Source organism: Numida meleagris, chromosome 5, assembly GCF_002078875.1.
Source record: "Numida meleagris isolate 19003 breed g44 Domestic line chromosome 5, NumMel1.0, whole genome shotgun sequence".
In the NCBI taxonomy this organism is placed as follows: Eukaryota; Metazoa; Chordata; class Aves; order Galliformes; family Numididae; genus Numida; species Numida meleagris.
In genome coordinates, this window is record NC_034413.1 from 12,525,812 (window position 1) to 12,544,629 (window position 18,818).

Here is an 18,818-nt window from a genome sequence, read left to right on the forward strand (position 1 = left end):
AATTCCAGCCTGGACACAGCCACAGTGCCCACGGAACACGGCATATGGGGTCCATCTTCACACGTACATCTCAGAGCCCCTGTGCCTCATGAAGCGCTAACAGGGTTCAGGCCACCTTCCCAGCCCAGTGTTTGCAAGGAAACCTATCTGGGAAACTGCCAGTGTAGATTTGCCCGTGCTTAGTTCTAAAATGTTGTTCTGAAGCTGGGCAGAAGTGCATGGCCCCAATCTTCTGAGGGAAATGAGCAACACAAGCATGCAGATTCCTTGAGGAGAGCCTCATACAAGTGTTCAAACAAAGCTACCCGAGTGGAAGGCTTCAGAGCAAGAGTGCTCAATACAGCAATCAGCGGAGTGCAGGATATGAGCAAATCCTCAGAGCTGACACATAGGATTCCCAAACAAAGGGAAACATCTCCACCTGCTAAGTAACAAGCATTCCCCCCCCCCCACAAAACCTGCTCCTAAATTGGGTTTAATAACACCTTATACGTCAAATGAGTCAGATGGAAGCTGACACAGGTGTTCTGACACTGACAGCACACTGGGCAAACCCTTAAACCGTTCTTCCATGGCACAGCACAGGTACAAGCACAGGAGCACCCTGCACTGGCTTCAGGCAGCCCCCTCCCCACAGCACAGCCGGGATTTCATCCCTGGCAGAAGAACCCCATGAGGGCTGCGGCACAAGCTTACCCCATTTTGGGGCAGGTTTTGCTGCACACCAACAACTCCTGCCCCGGTACATCCTTCCACCCACAGTGCTCCTGCAGGGCTCACCTCATACCACATCTACATATCTGTATGCAGGTTCACACAAAGAGCTGGAAGCGTTGGAGGAATTTATTAAAGAGAGCCCGACTTCAAAGCTGCAGGTACGGTACAAATTTGTTGCATTCTCTATTCATTGTGCTCATTCAGGAGAAAGAAGAGCAGCCTCAGGGGAAAAGTGGTATTTGCATCTGCATACAGAGCTTTCTCTGGATGCTGTTAGGAGTTGCTGAAGTGTTTGTCCAGGGAGAAACCCAAAGTGGGCAGAGGAAACAGCTCCAAAGGAGAAAAAAAAAAAATAATGGAAAATTTCCAGTCCATTTCCCCATAACACTTTGCAGGGGGTGGTTTACGGTAAATAAATACAGCCAGGAGCTCTTCCAAGAAGTTTCAATGGCAATCAGGAATTTTCTCCCAAGATCTGGAAATCATGTTAAAAAAAAAAAGGCTGGTTGCATGAAAAATCCCACACAACTAAGCCCCCTCATGCAATGGGTATTTGATCCTGAAGATCCTCCAGCTGTACAAAGGAAGGATCTGCTGTGCATGCCAAGAACACAGCTTCAGCTACCTGAACAAAAATAATTGCTGCTAACAATAGAGACACCAATAGCTATAATTATAAAGCTGATTAGCGTTACAATATTTATCTCAAGGCACAGAACTTTGCTCAGCAACTTCTTTATATCTAGACCAGCCCACAGCTTGCAGCTCAGGCAGAAGAGACCAAGGGGAAGCAGAAGCCCTTCTCCCAGGCTCCAAGAGCATCAGACTCCAGGTTCTGCCCCCTGGGCTGGCCAAGGGAGGGGAAGAAACAGGCTGGGTCACTCTTTATCACAGACCTCCATCTCTCTCTGTCTCGAGCCAATCTGACATCACTCTGGCCAGTACTGCTCCAAGACAGTGACAGAAAAGTAAGCACTGACACCCAAATCACGGTGGTTGGAAACTCACTGAGCTCGCCCATCTCAGAGTATAAACAGGTGTAAAAAACTTATCAGATCCTCACTGGAGTGCGTCAGCACTGACCAGTGCAGATGACTGACAAATCACCTCAGTCCACTCTGCTGATTTAAGTGATTAACCAAAAATGCTCTAAGCAATATGGACTAAGATATATTTCTTGCTTAAAGCTCAGTAAAGAGCACTTCAAAAAACAGCAGCAACAATGTGGCTGTCAGAGCAGAGCACAGGGAGGATATTCTGCTGCTCAGGATTCAGCCAAATAGACACACAGGTTAAAACAAACTGTAAGTGTACAAGTTGAGCTTTTACTAATTTTTTTCAAGGTTCTGGACTGGAAACCAGTAAGTTCCAGGTTCACCAGACACAGACACTCTGAGATCACCTGATCATGTTCCTCTGATCCAGAAGAGGGCTAAGCAGCAGAAAAAGGATAAAATCAAAAGGAACAGCTTCCCACAGGGCTAGATACTAGACACTTATCTAGCTAAAAATCCAAATACTTCCTTCATGCCACTCTCTCACATAAACAACTGCTGTTACTGTGTCAGACACTGTGTCAGCAGGGATGGAAAGACGCAACAGATTCTCAGTCTGTGGTAACACGTGGCAACGCACAGGCAGGAGAAGCTGGGTCTGTTCCTCAGGTTTGCAGGCACACACAACATTAGGCTCGGAGGCTGGCACACTGGCTCACTCCCATAAATTTGGGCCACACCTGCACCCCAAGCTCCAGGTCAGCAGACAGACTTTGAGCCTTCTGTCCAGGAGAATAAACTCCAGCCCCACCAGAAACTGCTCAGATGAGGAAACACACTCCCTTCTCCCACTACCTAGTCCCATCCCCACTCAGGGAAGCTCTGTACCACCCCAGAAACACCTCCCCCACCTCCAGTTACTCCCTCAAATCTCTGCTCTCCAGCACAGCTCTCCCTCCACCCAGCGTGCTGCCCCCTGCACCCTCAACTGCATCACACCCCCAGGCCCATTGCACCAAGCCTTCCTATTGCATCTACTCCCAAATTCAGCACCCAAGCCCCAGCCTTCTTGCCTTCCTGCAACCCTCTGCAGCCCCAGCGCCTCTCTCTGATCCCATGCAATGTCCCCAGCCGCACTACTCCCCCTAAATCCTCTGAAACCCTACACAGGGCCCTCAGTTCCAATGCTCTTTGCCCATAGGCCCTCCAGGCCCAATGCTTCCCTACAACTCCACATACGTCCCTCAGCCCCTACGCTTCCCCACAACTCCACTGTCTTCCCCAACGCTCCTCAAACCACACCATTCCCTTCAGCCCCATGCAAGGCCCCACTTCTCCCCTCAGCTCCACACAAGGTCCTCCGAGCACCATAAAAGACTTCCAAACTCCACACAAAGACCTCCTAACCCACACAAGGCCCCAGGCCCCATCACTTCACCAGCCCCAGGCTGCCTCACCAGTACTTGAGGATGGCGGTGACCTGCAGCGGGTTGGGCTGCTCGGGGTACAGGCGACGGCACTCGCCGTAGATTCCGTGCAGGCCTGGCGGGAACAGGGACGGGAAGGAGCCTGAGCCGGAGCCCGCCCCGCCCGCAGGGGCAGCACCGCCAGGCCGCGTGCCTTCCATGGCCCGGCGGCGGCAGCTCCCGGCCCGCTCCTCTCCCGGTCCGGCCCGGCCCAAGCGGCGCTGCGGGAGGAAGGGGGCGGGCCCCGCTGCCCGGGCGACTGTGAGTGGCATTGCAGCTCCGCCAATGGCAGAGCACGGTGCGGAGGGCGGCCGCGCCTCTCTCTCCCCGCCTCCGCGTCGCGCTGTGAGCGCGCCCCCTTGCGGTGGAGGAGTGGCAGCGCTTCAAGGGGCGAGAGGCCGCCGGGGAGCTGGGGGGGACGTGAAGGGGTGCGGAGCTGTGAGGGAGTCAGGCAGAGCCACAGAGCTGTACTGGGCGTCCTGCAGTCACATACAAGCACGAAGCCGAGAAGCAGGTAAGAGACTGCCCTCGAACCCATCCCTGTTGGTACAGACCAGCCAAGCTGAAGCCCCGCCCCCCGCACGCCCCGCTTCCTGGCGGGAGGACACGAGGCCGCTACGCACTGACGTCACGCCGCTTCCGCCCGTTTGCGCCGCACTACACTTCCCGGCATGCCCCGCTTTCAGCCTCGGCGCCAGGACTGCACTTCCCAGCGTACACCGCGGCCGCAGGAATACATCACCCAGCTGGCCCCGCGCCGCCCTTTCGCGCATGAGCCGCTGCCGGCTGGGCTGTTGCTCCCTGACGGGTGACTGCGGCGGGTCCTCGCCATGGAGTCCTACGACGTGATAGCGAACCAGCCCGTCGTGATAGACAACGTGAGTGTGGGCGGCCGCGCGTCCCGGTGCCGGGAAGGGCGGGGGGCCCCGCCGGTTGCGATCCCTTTGTCATCGGGGGCGGCCGCGCCCCGCCCGCCGCCCCCCCCACCCGGCTCGGCCGCCGCCTCGGGCCCTCGCCCAGCGCCGTGCTCTGCCTCCTTGGGTGGGGCGGGGCCGGCGCAGCTCAGTGGCCTACGATTGGCTGAGACGGCCGCCCGTCACCCCCGGAGGGTCGTTGCCCCTCACTGACGGGGAGCGGCCCTCGCGGCCGGCACCGGGGTGTGTGCGGGCTGTGAGGGGCGGCGCGCCCCCATTGGCTGGGGCGGCTGTCAGTCAGCGGGATGGCCCGCCGCTACCTGCCGGAGCGGGGCTCCTCCCGGCACGCCCTTGCGGGGAACACCTGCGCCCATTGGCTAGAGGAGCCGTCCGTCAGCAGCGGCTGCATCCCTGCTCTGTGGCCCCGCTTTGTGCCCGGGGGACAATGGGACTGGTTCCCGGCGTGCAGCGGGCCCTGCTTGGCCTGACTCCCGGCATGCTCCGGGCTTGCTCGGCTCTTCTCACAGCGACCGCGCAGTGCCTCACGGGCCCCGGCCCGAGCCGGCAACGCGCCCGGAGGAGCCGCTCCCAGCACGGGTTGCGTCAGCCCTGGTCTGACAGCAGGGTGTGGCCGTCCCCGCTAACAGCGTGCTGCCTCAGCACGGGGCAGCCCTGCAGGATTGAGGTGTATGAGAACGGTCACATGGAGTGGTCCTGGGGCTCTTCCTGAGCAGCCCCATCCACAGCGGCCTCAGGGAGGAAGGGTGACAGAAGTGGGAGGATGGAAGGGATGGAACATCCCAAGGAACCTCCTCCACAACAGTGAGCCCCAAGCTCCCGCTCCTGCCTTCTGGCCCTGCTGCTGCCAATTCAGATTCTGCTGTGTAAAAGGGCTGGTGCTTGTGCTTCCTTCTTCCTCCATCGCCTTCCCTTCTGTGGAATTCTGTGGTGATTGTCTCTCTCTGTTCTGCCGTCATGAGGCCCCATCTGGAGTACTGCATCCAGGCCTGGGGCTTCTGGTACAGGAAGGATGCGGAGCTGTTGGAGCGGGTCCAGAGGAGGGCCTCAAAGATACTCAAAGCACCTCTTTTATAAAGAAAGGTTCCAGGGCAACCTCGCTGTGGCCTTCTAGTTCTTAAAGTGAGCTTATAAACAGGAGGGAGACCAATTTTTTTATATGGCCTGATAGTGACAGGACAAGTAATGCTGACCTGCTGTGGTGCTGTGACCAGCTAGCCACTGAAGTTACTTCCAGGTACTGTGAGGATGAGTTTGTTGTGATAGGATCACGTAATAGCAGTCCGTATCGCATTTCAGCCTGACTTTGTTTCTTAGCACGGTTTCTCCCCCTCCCAGCTTCAGGCCTGAAGAAGGGTTCATGTGCTGCTGGAGACTGCTTCTTTTCTAATTTTAACAGCTGGTCTTACAAAAGCTAATTCTGCTTGCCTCCCTGATAAATGAGCTCCCGCCTTCCTCTCCTTGTACGAGCTGCAGAATGAAGCGGTTGTGAGATCTGCTCTTAATGCTTGCAGGCCGAGCCTTGTGGTGACGCTGCATTTTTGTACTTGGGAGTTCAATCAGGATAGGAATTAGAGCTGCTCGGAAGGGTGCTGCTGCTCCTGCTGCCTCAGCAGGGCTGCACGTTGGGGAGCTGCAGGTGGCTTTTCAAGGCTGAGTGCTCTCCTCTCCCATGCATGTGTGTGTAAGGGAGGGTAGGCCGGGGGGACTGTGGTTGGGAACATGCCAGGCCCCCCCAATCCCAGTCTGCTGTGACTGGACAGTTCTGTAATACACAGTGAGAGGATGGAGTTGTACCTCCATGCAATCTTAAAGCTCCGCCTGATCTGATGAGTCACTTCTAAAACACTTGTGGTCCCCTCTTACTCTCCAGCAAGCTCTTTTTGAAGTAAATGCCCCAGGAGCCCTGATGTACACAAAGCACGCGTTAATAGACAGCATGGTTCAGCTGTGGCCTAGGCAAGTGCGAATTCCTTGACCTCCATGGAATTGTCTCCACTCTTGTGAAAGAAGATAAAATTTGGCTTTGTTGCCTAAATGGTGGCGTTGTAAACAGCTGAGCTGTCAGTAAGGGCTGCTGTGTCTTTGTTTTCTTTCTGATCTTATGTGTATCTAAGTAAAGTAGTTTCTCCTTAAAAAGTACTGGGTGGCTGATTGACTCTTTTGATGATTTCCATTTAAATTTGGATCTGAAGTGCATCAAGATGAATGAATGAATAACTGACTTAAGCCACGGAACTAGTAGAAGAGGTATGTTCAGTCAATTTCAGGATGAGAATTTGTCGTGAGATTATCATCCCTGACCTTAGTGTATAACAGGTAGTTTCTTTCTACTTTTTTTTTTTCTCAGATTAAAAAACACCAGGCCAGCAAGCAGGATGAAAGCCCAGCCAGGATAGCTACAGATGAAAGGATGTTACTTCTGAAATTATTTTTAAGTTTAAATAAATAAAAGCTTATAGCTTATGCACTGTGTGTGTTTTTCTGTCCTTTCCTCTTAGCAAAACAAGGTCTTTATTTTAAACTTAATTGGTAAGGATTGCTGCAATGGTTAAGCCTTTTCCTCTAATTGTATAGAAATCTCAAACTGGGCTATAATAAATAGATTTCCTCAGTACACACAGATCTTCAAGGAAGTAAAATGTTTTCAAGAAGAATTGAATAGGTCAGAAAATGCTGTCAGGTCTCTGTAGTGCTGAGATAGCAAACGTGCGTGCTTGGTTTGTCTGCAGGCGCTGAGAAGCACAACAGTGCTCAGATCCCCTCCCACCACTTGTCAGAGCAGCCTTCATCTCCAACTCCAGCAGAGTTCAGAGCACCTGACGTACTCAGTTTCTTTGAACTTCAGTCCTTAAATCTTAAAACGCATAATTTGCTGGGAAGCCCACTGGGATGTGCAGGGTAAATTACAAAAAATTTTGGCCTGGCATAAGGAAGTTTGGATCTCTGTGTTAAAAACAGGAGCATCATTGTTCTCCTGAAAGCATTTCGCAGTAGTGGACTGTGCAGGCCATAAGATCAAGCATTAGCTAGAATAAAATATTCAATGAGCGCAATATTCTGATAGTGGCTACCTTACTGTGTTTGATTTGGTTTTGTTTGTTTGTTTGTTTGTTTTTACTGTAAGGCTTGACAAAGGATGATATTATTTCCCAGGCATGGTGTTGTTTATAAGCTGTGACAAAGAAAGTCACAATATTGTTTGTCTTATTCCTGGCTTTGCTTTGAGGTGACTGGTTGGAACGGGGTGTCTGCCTCGGGGGCTGGCTTCTTACCATGGCACAGGGCTCTTTGTTCCACCTGCACCAGTTAGTGCAGGTCCTGGGAGCTGTGGCTGGAGCCCGCTTGAGGTTCCAGCACTGCATCCCTCTTACATCTTTCATAACCAGCCATGTCTGGTTTGCAGTGTTCCTGGTACTCCTTTTTGCAGATGCTTCTCTGCAAACCTGACTCTGGCTGTCTTCAGGCAGGAGCGCCCGGGCCCTGGTGGCAGGGTATGCATGCTCTCTGCAAAGCTGGACACCTCACCTGAACCAGCTGACAAAAGGAGCTTGGGAATAAGGCCCTGCACTGTGAACTGTAGCGGCCAGCTGCCCCGTGTTCCTTTCTGCTGAGCCTGTGCTGGCTGCTGACCCCTCTCACCGTGGAGCAGCTGGCTGGGGCTGTCAGCATCCCCTGCAGCCGGAGCTTAGCTGCACAGCCCCACGCATGTGAGTGATATTGACCCTCACAGAAGAGGTGGGAAGGGGAAAGCAATTGAGGAGCTGCATTGCTGTTCATTTTAAAAAGCATTGAGAATATCCTCACAAACCGAGCAGTCCTGCTGTGGAGCCTTTGAGAATGAACGGGCACTTTGTCCGTCACTGGTTTCAGTGTATGCGTATTGATCCCAGTGCGCTCTTCTTTCAAGAAAAATTGGATAGAAGGGCTTGTTTATGTGGTACTCTGTGATTAGCAGTGAAATGCCTTATCCAAGGAGATCCCACGAAAATCTGCTCCTTAGCAAAACTTGGGTGTTCCTGCAAGCTGCCCATTGCTTCAAGATTGTTGTGCAGGGACAGGAAATGGAGTGAGTGAGGCTCAGCCTGGCTCTGGGCTGGCAGTCGGGCTCCAGGATGCACCTGGATGCTGCTGGTGGGGACAGGAGCAGTGGTGCTGAATTCTCAGAGCTGAGTCCCCTGCCAGGGCCTCCCTGCAGCTGCTTTACTGCTCCGTGCCCACAGCCTGCACTGCTTTGTGTGGTGCAGAAGGCTTTTGGATTTGTTCCTTTCTGTCTGCCATGCCTGATCTCAGATTCTTCTTTGTCCGTCTTAAACAAACCCTGTCCTGTCAGCCACTTTTCCTGCCTCCAGCCCTTCCTCTTGCAGTCTGACTGGCATCTTTGTTGTTTCCAGACTCTAGCCCCGTTTAGTTTCCAGTGTCTTTATGGATCAGATTTCTGTGACCTGCCACCTTAGTGCTAGCTAGTTTATTCCCTGCGTGAATTTCTGTTTGCTGTTCTCCGCTGCAACTTGGTTCATGCACCCTACTCTCGGGACATCCTGGGACTTGGTGCCCTGTGTGATGCCTCATTGCCAGGAAAGTGCTGGTTACTCCCCTCTAGTGGCCAAGGTCTGCGGGCACTTTCCCATGATAAGCTCATGTATTTGTTTCTCCCACAGGGCTCAGGTGTGATTAAAGCAGGTTTTGCTGGTGATCAAATACCGAAATACTGCTTTCCAAACTAGTAAGTACTCTGTTGGTCTTGATACGTTCTCAATACATTTACCGATTCTTGGATATGTAGAGGGGAAGAGTGGTCCAATTTTGTAGCAGGAGAAACTAGTTATGGTTTTTCTGCCTGCTGTGCTGAAGCATTAGGGATCCACTGTTAGCATCCACTGTTAAACGCTTAGAGATTTTTCTGGTAGAAAAAGAAAAGAAACATAAAAGATGATTTATTTCTTTGTCAACCTCCAACCAAAGCTGTAGGATCTTTCAGTCTTGAGACATTAGGTCAAAAAAAGACCAAGTTGGGTCTTGAGGTGCGAATCCCTCCTTTTGGTGTGTAGGCTGAAGTCTTGATTTTTGCCTTTCTTCCTTGAAAATTTTCTGACAGTTTTACTGGAAGGACTGCTGGATCAGGGACTATTCACAGCAATGCAGACTTGTCTGTATAGTGAGGTGGGGTGTGGGACTCTAAATGTCTAAGCTGAGAAACCTACCTGAGGTCAAGCAATCCCGTGTGGGTCTGTCTGCTCTGACCACTGCTCAATCTGGCCATGTTTACCCTAGGCAACGTTGGAATCCTGAATCATCAGGGAAAGCGTGGCCAGACTCAAGTGGCTTATGTCCCATTATTTCAGAAATGTCTGCAGTCTGCACCCTTTGCTTCCAATTCTGGGATTAGCTTCCAGAGCGAACCTGAGTCTGTCTGTACTTGGTAGCGCCCTCAGACTCTTACTGCTGTTAGGAAGTGCTGGTTGGAGCTGAGAGGAAGAAAAGTAGTAAAATGTTGGGTGTATCTGAGTTGTCTCTCTAGAAGTGTTTATACTCTTGTCTCTGTTCCAGTGTGGGCAGACCAAAGCACGTTCGTGTTATGGCTGGTGCTTTAGAAGGGGACATTTTCATTGGTCCGAAGGCAGAGGTAAGAAAACCTGTATTACTTCACAACTCCATGCATCTTGCTGTGCTGTTAGAAGGGCTGTAGCAGTTGCACTTTAAGCACTTTAACAGCTGTGGTTCCTTGATATCAGTGTCAGTCAGAAAAGCGGAATAGACTGTCACTTCTTTTCAGTGTGTCCAAGCTGAACTGGGAAGCTTCACAAAATTCCTTTGCCAACCTGCTGACCACAGACCTCTTCTCTCAGTCTCATTTTTCCAAGTCTTTTCATATCTATTCTTTTTTTCTAGGTTGCTTTGTGATCTGTATGTTTACATCTCCACTTTCTTGACTGGGAACTTTAGAAATGGACCCTAGTTGTTTGCCTTTTATCTCCCTGGGGTGGGGAAGAGGCTTGCTTTCCACAGTGCTGCTTTTGTCAGCATGCCGTCATATAGTCTCAAATTTCCCATGAGCCCACAGAGCTACATTCCCTGCTATCACACTGCTATGCTTTACATCATGACAGAGCTGGTAGAACAAAGATAACATTTGATAGGTGTCTGTGTGGCTCAAAACCTGTTAGGATGGAAAGTGCTCTGCAAACATCACGTGTTCCTTCTTTGTATTGAAAGGCCTAGTTTAATCTCATGAATACTTCTCTGGAAAAAATGCTTGTGATTATTGTTCAGTCTTTGTAGTGTATGCTAGAGACGTGTTGCTTTTTAGTGGGACTGAAAGTAATTGAGTCTGTCAGATTAATTTGTAGTCATAATGCTCAGAAATGAAATGGTTAGTCTCTGACAAGTACGCTGCATTGTTTCTGTTTGCTCAGGAGCACAGAGGTCTCCTCTCAATCCGATACCCAATGGAACATGGCATAGTGAAGGACTGGAACGACATGGAGCGCATTTGGCAGTACGTGTATTCAAAAGATCAACTTCAGACATTCTCAGAGGAGGTGAGATACCTCATTGTGTAGAGGCACCAGTCTATTTCCATTCTGTGCATAACACCAGGAGCCTTTGAACTCCAGGAGGAAGTTTGAGAGTCTTCCTTTGTTCTTTTTTCTAAACTCACCTGTTGTTCAGTTAAGTTTTTCTCACCTCTCAGGAAATACTGCACAAGTAATATCCAAGCAGAATTTCTCCTCACATCTCATGTTCTGGCCTGACTAAAAATCCGACTTGCTGAAAGTCCGATTGTTGTTCACATTCTCTCTCTAACGATTGTGCTCTGGGCCAAGTGCGCCCGACTTTTCCTGTTCTGCCTGTGCATCAGGCTTATTCACGCAGCAGTGACACAATCTGAAGTAAGGAAGGAGAAAACCGCTGTCATGTGGTCTGGAAGGAGCTGACCAAAAAATTAGTAAATCTCTGAAAGTGATAGGTTGTGTAACTGGTGTAGGAATATTTCTGCCTGCATATAATGAGGACCATATGCTCTCAGTCTTTTCTTAGGGTGTCTGCATTTGGGTCAAACTGTCTGCCTTTTGGTACAAAGAGTGATCTTGATCATCCTTCATGGCAAGGGGTCACTCACAGTGTAGACTTACTGAGATTTCTTTATGGCTAGACTAGAGCCTTATTGGTTCTCCAACCTGATAGAGGTTATGCATGGTGTAATATGGCTTGGTAGCTGAAATTAGTCCCTTCTGCATGTCCTATTGTACTAGCGGTTCCTAAAGTGAAAAAAAATAAGCAGACATTTTTGAGAGCACACGTCTAGCTGCATCCTGGTTATTACAGCATAGCTCTTTTTCTTTACCAGCATCCCGTGCTGTTGACAGAAGCACCCCTAAACCCACGCAAGAACAGAGAACGTGCTGCTGAAGTGTTTTTTGAGACCTTCAATGTTCCAGCACTATTCATCTCCATGCAAGCTGTGCTCAGCCTGTAAGTACCTCTCATCTTTGATGTGCACTTGCAAAATGTTTCTTGAAATCCTTTTTTTTTTTTCCCCTGCAAATAAATAAACAAAAAAAAAAACGAACTGAGAAAGATCACACTGATACCTGACTTGTGTCCCTTTGCTAGGTATGCTACTGGGAGGACTACAGGAGTGGTGCTGGACTCTGGGGATGGTGTTACCCACGCGGTCCCCATCTACGAAGGCTTTGCCATGCCTCACTCCATCATGCGGATTGACATTGCAGGTCGCGATGTCTCACGCTTCCTGCGTCTCTATCTGCGGAAGGAAGGCTATGACTTCCACACGACCTCAGAGTTTGAGATTGTCAAGACCATCAAGGAGGTGACATACAGTCTGTTTCTGTGCTTGTCCCTAAAGGGATTTCTGCCCGGTGGAAGTCATTGCTCCGTGAAGTGTAGTGGGAAGTGCCAGTCTACCTAGCTCTGAAACTCATTTCTTTGTCTACCCAAGGGAGACTAGAGCCTGTAAGATGATTAAGGGACTGGAGCATCCCTCATATGAGGGGAGATTGGGAGGGCTGGGACTGTTGAGCCTGGAGGATAGAGTTTTGGGGAGAATTTCATCAGTGTGGATAAATATCTGAAGGGACGGAGCAAAGAAGACAGAGCCAGCCTCATTTCAGTGATGTCTGATAACAGGACAGGAGGCACAAACTGACACACGGGAGCTCCATCTGAATGTCAAAGAAAACTTTGTTTTTAACGTCAAGGTAACTGAGCATCAATTCATTAGGTCTGATATCCTTCACTATTTGCCTACTCTTCAAGGGGAGACTTTAGAAAATCCATGGCAGTTAGCGATCACAAGTGGGTTGCTGCTGTTTTTTTTTTTCCGTGAAAAAGATTCACTCAGCATTCATATTTACAAAGGCTTTCTTTTTTAATGGCATCTGCAGTGTTTAGTGGCCTTGCAGTTATGGAGCAGTTACCTTGGCTTCTCTTGTGTTCCAAGAGAAGAGGACAAAGGTGGGACAGTGAACAGTAGCTCCGTTGGTGACTGCTTATCATGGCTTCATGGCATCACAATTCTCATGCAGACAGGTTGCTCTCTGATTTCAGCAAGGCTTTGTGTAGCTTAGCTCTGCCTATGCATTCATGCCTTCAGTACTTAGGGTCAATTCTCAGATCAGTACTGCTGATGCCTGTCAGTTACTGCCATGCTGTGGGCCTCCATCACAAGCTTTAACTGCTGCGGATAACTCCGGGCTGTGCCAGCAGCCAAGGATTGAGAACATCAGTGAGCTGTTCTTGAGCCTGTGATCTTATGGAAAAAAAATGTAATGGAAATAGCTTGCTTGTTCTGCATGGCAGTAGCTCAGTGTGACTGTGCAGAGGGATCAGAGCTCTTCTGCCTGTTGCCCAGATTCTGTGAAGGTGGGCAAACACTGGAAAAGGTTGCCCATAGTGGAGGTTGTAGATTGTCTTCCCGTGGAATTGCTCCTAACGTGACTGGATGCAGTTTTGGGCAACCTGTTCTAGCTGATCCTACTTCAGTAGGGAGGTGTCTTGCAATCTCAACTGTTCTATGATTCTGTTTAGATGTGTTTTTAATCCCCAAATGATAACAATTTGGAATAGAAAAGCTTACCTATGTAAGAAAAAGTATGGGCTGCTGGAGCAGTTTGAAAAGTATTTTGTTTCCTCTAACTTCGAATGCGGTGGACAATGGGAATTGAGCTGTTTAGGCTATGCAGAGAAATTTTTGCTGATGGCTACTAGTTATCATTTTCTTTTGAAATGTAGCAAGGGATTTTGTTCATGCTCCTAATCTATTGCTAACTCACCTAAACCCACCTTTGTACATGGTTAATGCCATTAAAGGTGTTCCAGATGCCTGCTTTGCTTCGCATTGTGATAGGTTGGAAGTGCTCACAAGATTGTTATCCTACCAGTGCAGAGGGAGATTACTTCTTGAGCAGTAAGAGAGACAAATACAAAAGCTAGAAAAGTTGTGAGCAGCCGTAGCATGAAGAGCAGGTAAGGTATTTTTCCTGATATGAACCCAAAAGGTCTTTTTCTCAATACAAAATAGTACTGAAATTGGTCTCCCCAAGGATACACTTGGATTTTGATAGCTAAGGAACTTGTTTTTGTAGTGAGAAAAGTATTTATCAGAGGTCTTTGGCTTTACCCTCGTCATCTCACTCTTTCTGTCTCTGCTTCTTCTTCAGCGTGCCTGCTATCTGTCAATAAACCCCCAGAAGGATGAGACTCTGGAGACTGAGAAGGCTCAGTACTACCTGCCAGATGGAAGCACTATTGAGGTTTGTAAAAGATGGGAGATTTAGTGCAATGTTGGGTGGGAGAGGATAATCCTGAAGACCAAAATGCATCCCAGGCTGTTGAACTGGGGCACTAGAATTTTTTGGGGAAAGAGAACATTAGTAGAAATCTCACTAATTTTGCTGGAATTCTTGGGTAAGAATAAAGCACGACCATGGAGTCTGAGAACTGTTTGAGTGCAGATTCTGATCTAGTAAATCTTTATGTGGATCAGGTATGGAGTGTGGGTTTGTATCTGTAAATTATGCTGTGGTTTTGTATGTGGCTTTTTTTCCTGCCCAGATGACCAGAAACTACTGGTTTGAAGAGTAACTTGGGAATATTCTTTAAAAGATTGAGCCTTCTGTAGAATGGTTGAAGGAGAGGAAATACAAGTCTTACCTCCAACACCAGAGGTGGATCTGTTTACTTCTCAGCCATTGACCTGCTGTATGGATCTGAGCAAACTTGTTCATCTCTTTTATCTGCAGAGTAGAAATTGCACCTTTGCCAGAAGCTGTAGTCAATGTGGTGGTCATTTGGGAGCTAAAGATGTAGCACGGATGTCCAAAAAGCTTTGTTCCTCTGAAGTTTTACTTCAGAGAGAAAGACTCAACCTTGGGGCTGTAGACAGTGAACTGTGCCACACTGCTGTCTTTTCCCCTCTGTGCTAACTTCTCCCCTTGCAGATCGGCTCTGCCCGTTTTCGCGCCCCAGAGCTCTTGTTCCGGCCAGACCTGATAGGGGAAGAATGTGAAGGACTCCATGAGGTGCTCGTTTTTGCCATTCAAAAGTCAGATATGGATCTGAGGCGAACACTTTTCTCCAACATTGTGCTGTCTGGAGGTTCCACACTTTTCAAAGGTGCCTGTCTCTTGTTTTCCAGTGGGATGTGACTTACGTCTTCTTCTCATCTCATGTGAAACAGGGAAGATAACACCCAGCTTCTCCCATGAGAGGACAGCTGTGGGAATTCTGTTCTCAGGGTAGTTACTGTGAGAAGCAGGACACTGATCCTCGCTCCCTAATTTTCTGAGCCCTAGTCATAACAGCATGCATCTGGTCCCTATGGACATAGATATCCTCTGCCAGGACCCATCAGCCTTTGACCACAGGCAGACATCCCCAGACAGGTCCTGGTTTTCCCATTCAAACCCCGCTCCACTGTACGTGTCCGCATTGTTAGTAGATGGAACTTAGGATTTTGCTGCAGGGTTCAGACTGCTTCTTTTTTGTCTTGTGCAGGTTTTGGTGATAGGCTCTTGAGCGAAGTGAAGAAACTAGCTCCGAAGGATGTCAAAATAAGGGTAGGAGCATTCTCTTGGGTGTTTATCACATACTGTGACGTTTGCTCTCTTTTAAAACAAACAAACAAACAAAAAAAAACCATGCTAAGAGTGCAGCTGCCACATGGTTCAAACCGGTAACAGCCTTGCTATGATGAACACTTGTTTGGTTTCATCATGGAGAAGGTAGCTCTTCTGACGGTGTGATTCCTGTCCAGGATCTGGACCACAGTGGTTATTTTGTGGGGGACCTGCTGGGCATCTTTTTGGTGGGAGAGATCATACCTGGGTCAGCTGTGGGGAAATTGGGGCAGCATGCCAGGAGGAGCAGACTGTAGTTTGAGGCAGTCCTGTGACTGACTCTCTTCTTTTCCTAGATATCAGCTCCTCAGGAGAGATTGTATTCTACATGGATTGGGTATGTACTGCATGGTAATGGGTCTTCCTGTGGAATGAGGGCTGGAGAACTGCAGCCTGTCGGCACTTGCACTGTTGTCCCTACTACTATGGTGTGTCGGAAGGTGTCACTGCTCAGCCACGTGCTACCCAGTGTAGTTACTGAGCCTCCATTCATGCTACCAGGCCCTTAGCTCTTTGCATCCTTAAGACTCCTGCAAGACTGTTAATTTTCCTTGTCTTAACCAGTCCTGATATCCACTCTAACATAGAACAAGCTCATTGGTAGCCTATTGCGCAGGGCAGAGGCACTAAGTGCATTTCCCCTCTTGCGTACGTCTTTGTCGCTCATCAGGAGAACTGAACTCAGCTCCAGAATCCTAGGAAGTGAGACCAGATTTCATGTGAAGAGAGCTTGCTGGTTTACAGCAGTGTTAGAGCATTGTTTGTGAGAGGGTGGCTCATGCTAGGCTCTGTAATACCAGCACCTTTCAGGCTAACAGGAGGGGAGGCGACTGTCCAGAGAGCATTTCTGTTGTAGGCAACTAGGAGCCTTGGCACCTTTCTGAAGCGTGGAAGAGTTGTGCAACAGAAACAGCTCTTCCCTGCAGAAATGTCGTGAGAGCGTCCCCGGTGTTCTCCCTTAATCCATAATGTCTGTCTCTCCCCAGTGGCTCTATCCTGGCCTCGCTGGATACTTTTAAGAAAATGTGGGTTTCCAAAAAGGAATATGAAGAAGATGGAGCTCGTGCCATCCACCGAAAAACCTTCTAGCCCTGGGACCTCTCCTCAGTCTCCTCCGAAGACTCACTTCAGTTCTAAACTCGCTTTTCTGAGTCCGAGTGTCTGAGAGCTGCCTGTATGTGTGTGTGTGCGCCAGCATGCCCCGATGTCACTGAGCAAAGACGACAGCAGCAGGAGGGTTGTATTAGTACTAATGACTTTTTTTTTTTTTACTTTTGTTGTTGTTTTTTTTAATGGAAAGGAGAAAATACCAGTCTGCATTTCTCCTTAATAGCCCATTCCTTTTTCATTTCAGTCCCTTAGTTTCTGTGTTACGATCACATTTGCCACTGTAAAACAAGCAAGGAAAAACAAAGGGAACAGCTTAGAATCTGCCTAGCAAGTCAGAAAGGAGCCAACCACTGCAAACTGCTCACGTAGGCTTTAGTCAGCCTGACTGCAATGCCTGGATTGTCTGGAAATACGCAGCTGAAGCCCCATAGATACTTTCTTCTTCAGCAGTGTCTCCACCATTAGTAGGTTTTTGAAGTTGTTTTTAATGTATTTTTTTTATTTAAGAGAAAGAAAGCACATTCTCAACAGTTAAGCCCATTTGCCCCCACTATTTTTGGTGTGGGTGCGTGTGTGTGTGTGTGTGTAACTTCTCAGACTGGTGCGTGGGTCTGTGCCACAGCTGGAGAAGTTGGTGATAGGACATAGTTTGTATTGCATGGAGTAGAACAAAGCAATCTCTAATCAGCTTTCATTATGCTAGACGGTTATTCTCTTGTTCCTTCTTTTAAATACCTTTTCTCCTCTGGAAGCAAGCGCCCCAGAGGGGGAGTGAGGGCGTTTGGATGTTCTCCCTCAACCTGCCAAGATTCACAGTGCTCATGTTCTTTCTCTGCAAGAGTTGAAGCTATTTCCCTCCTCCTCTGCCCTGTCAGGGCAAAGGGAGCATGTATTTTCAGCCAGGCATAACTCTTGTGTACTTTATCCATTTGGGGGCAAAATAATAGTTGGAAAGGTGCATTGTAATGTAAGAATTGTTTTATTTATTGAAATCTCTGAGGATATCTCAAATACTGACCACAGCACCTGGGAATTGTTCTTTGGGTCTTCTTTGAACACCTGTTATCCAGCTGTCCATTGTTTTACGTTAACACTGTTTATAGCACACATACTTAGCATAATAACCAGTCAGCCCTGCAACACCATTCAGTAATTTTTTTTTTTAGGAAGTTTTGCTGTTCTCTATGAATACACTACATGAGAGGACAATAAATTGTATTAGTACATGTACACTGATGTGATGAGCAGCAGGGTTGTGAGCAGCAAGCTGTTGCAGTGGCCGTGTTCTGCTATCCTGTTGAGCTGCTTATGCCTTTCTGCTCATCTACCGGCTGCTCTTCTGTAGCTGCTGCTTCTCCAGAGAGTGGAAGGCCTCCAGAGCAGCTTGTGTTGAGTTGTGGCACTGTTAGTCGTGAGTGTTCTTATGTATTACTTGGTGCTCATTTGCTTCACCACTGATTTTCTGCAGTACCTGGCATTAGCAGTGGGCCTGGAGTTGCTTGGTGGCAGTTCCTCTCTGTTCCCCTCCTTTCTCTTCATTTCCACACATCACCTTGGGGTCACTCTCCCGAGCCAAGACGGGCAAGAGCTGGAGGGCTGCAGCAGCCCTGCTGCAGAGGCGTGGCAGAAGCTGGTGCACTGCCCCAGCAGACATGAATGTAAGCAACTAGCGTGCTGCTGCAGCAGGAAGCACACTCTAAGGGCTCATGCTGGGCTCAGAGAGGTTGGAAGGTTGGGTGGTCTGTTCCCAGCTGAGGCCGCACACTCTCCCCCACTCCTGTCAGAACAGATTGTATTTTTAAGTAAGAACATGTCAGGTAGAGTAGAGCTGTCCATGCTCAGCCTTGTTCCGACAGAAGATACATTGCGGTCCTGCTGATCAGCTGCAGCACACAGAGAGGAAGAAATAAACCCCTCTCTGTTCACCTACCACATGCCCCAGGTATTCCCAGTGATCTCTTCTTCCCCCTCCCCAGCTCCTCTGCTGGCCTTGCGGAAGCAGCAGTGCTCCATTCTGTAAACTGCGGTGACCGGACAGAAAGGTGCCATCTCCAAACTAGCATTCATTTGATCTGCCTGACTGTTCCCTCGCACACTGTCCAAACCATGTTGCCTGGTGGTGCCCAGCATACTTAAATAAAGTCATTCATATACAAACTTCAAGCCTCCCAGCCTCATCTTCCCACATTTGCATTTTTAAGGAGTTAACTTGTGTTCTTCTCTTGCTTGTACAGAACTTGCTCGCTAATCTCTGCATGGAAACAGCACCTGTGGTCCAAGACTGCCTTCCTGATCAGCCTTTTGTGCTGAGGTAGGACATTCCTGGCCCAGAACTGCTCTCCTTGGTGGTGCCCAAAGCTGCTCTCCTTGACAACCATTATTCCTGAGGCCTTAGTTTGTTACTGCAGACAGGTACAGAGCAGCTGAAAGGTAGAGAAACTGTAAGAGAGGAGATAG

General features: G+C 49.0%; 2 protein-coding genes across 3 annotated transcripts in view; one reads left to right on the forward strand and one right to left on the reverse strand.

The window, feature by feature from the left end:
* Positions 1 to 3,465, reverse strand: part of SUFU (SUFU negative regulator of hedgehog signaling) — an 82,670-nt gene extending 79,205 nt beyond the window's left edge. For both annotated transcript variants that reach the window (XM_021398101.1, XM_021398100.1), the window contains exon 1: positions 3,170 to 3,465. In XM_021398101.1, the coding sequence (XP_021253776.1) occupies positions 3,170 to 3,450 (281 nt within the window). In that variant the 5' untranslated portion in view covers positions 3,451 to 3,465. The remainder of the gene's footprint in view (positions 1 to 3,169) is intronic.
* ACTR1A (ARP1 actin related protein 1 homolog A) lies at positions 3,886 to 18,519 on the forward strand. The gene is made up of 11 exons (XM_021398115.1): positions 3,886 to 4,056; positions 8,772 to 8,836; positions 9,661 to 9,736; positions 10,527 to 10,652; positions 11,462 to 11,586; positions 11,728 to 11,944; positions 13,794 to 13,886; positions 14,574 to 14,748; positions 15,130 to 15,191; positions 15,548 to 15,588; positions 16,238 to 18,519. Exons 1-11 carry the CDS (start codon positions 4,009 to 4,011, stop codon positions 16,338 to 16,340), a joined length of 1,131 nt encoding a protein of 376 aa, XP_021253790.1. The 5' UTR covers positions 3,886 to 4,008; the 3' UTR covers positions 16,341 to 18,519.

What these genes read in the sequence shown, in the direction of transcription:
- ACTR1A (XM_021398115.1), top strand. Translation starts at nt 4,009, where the DNA reads ATGGAGTCCTACGACGTGATAGCGAACCAGCCCGTCGTGATAGACAAC. An exon ending in TTCAGACATTCTCAGAGGAG is followed by an intron (nt 10,653 to 11,461) that starts GTGAGATACCTC and finishes TTTCTTTACCAG; the next exon opens with CATCCCGTGCTGTTGACAGA. An exon ending in TTGTATTCTACATGGATTGG is followed by an intron (nt 15,589 to 16,237) that starts GTATGTACTGCA and finishes GTCTCTCCCCAG; the next exon opens with TGGCTCTATCCTGGCCTCGC.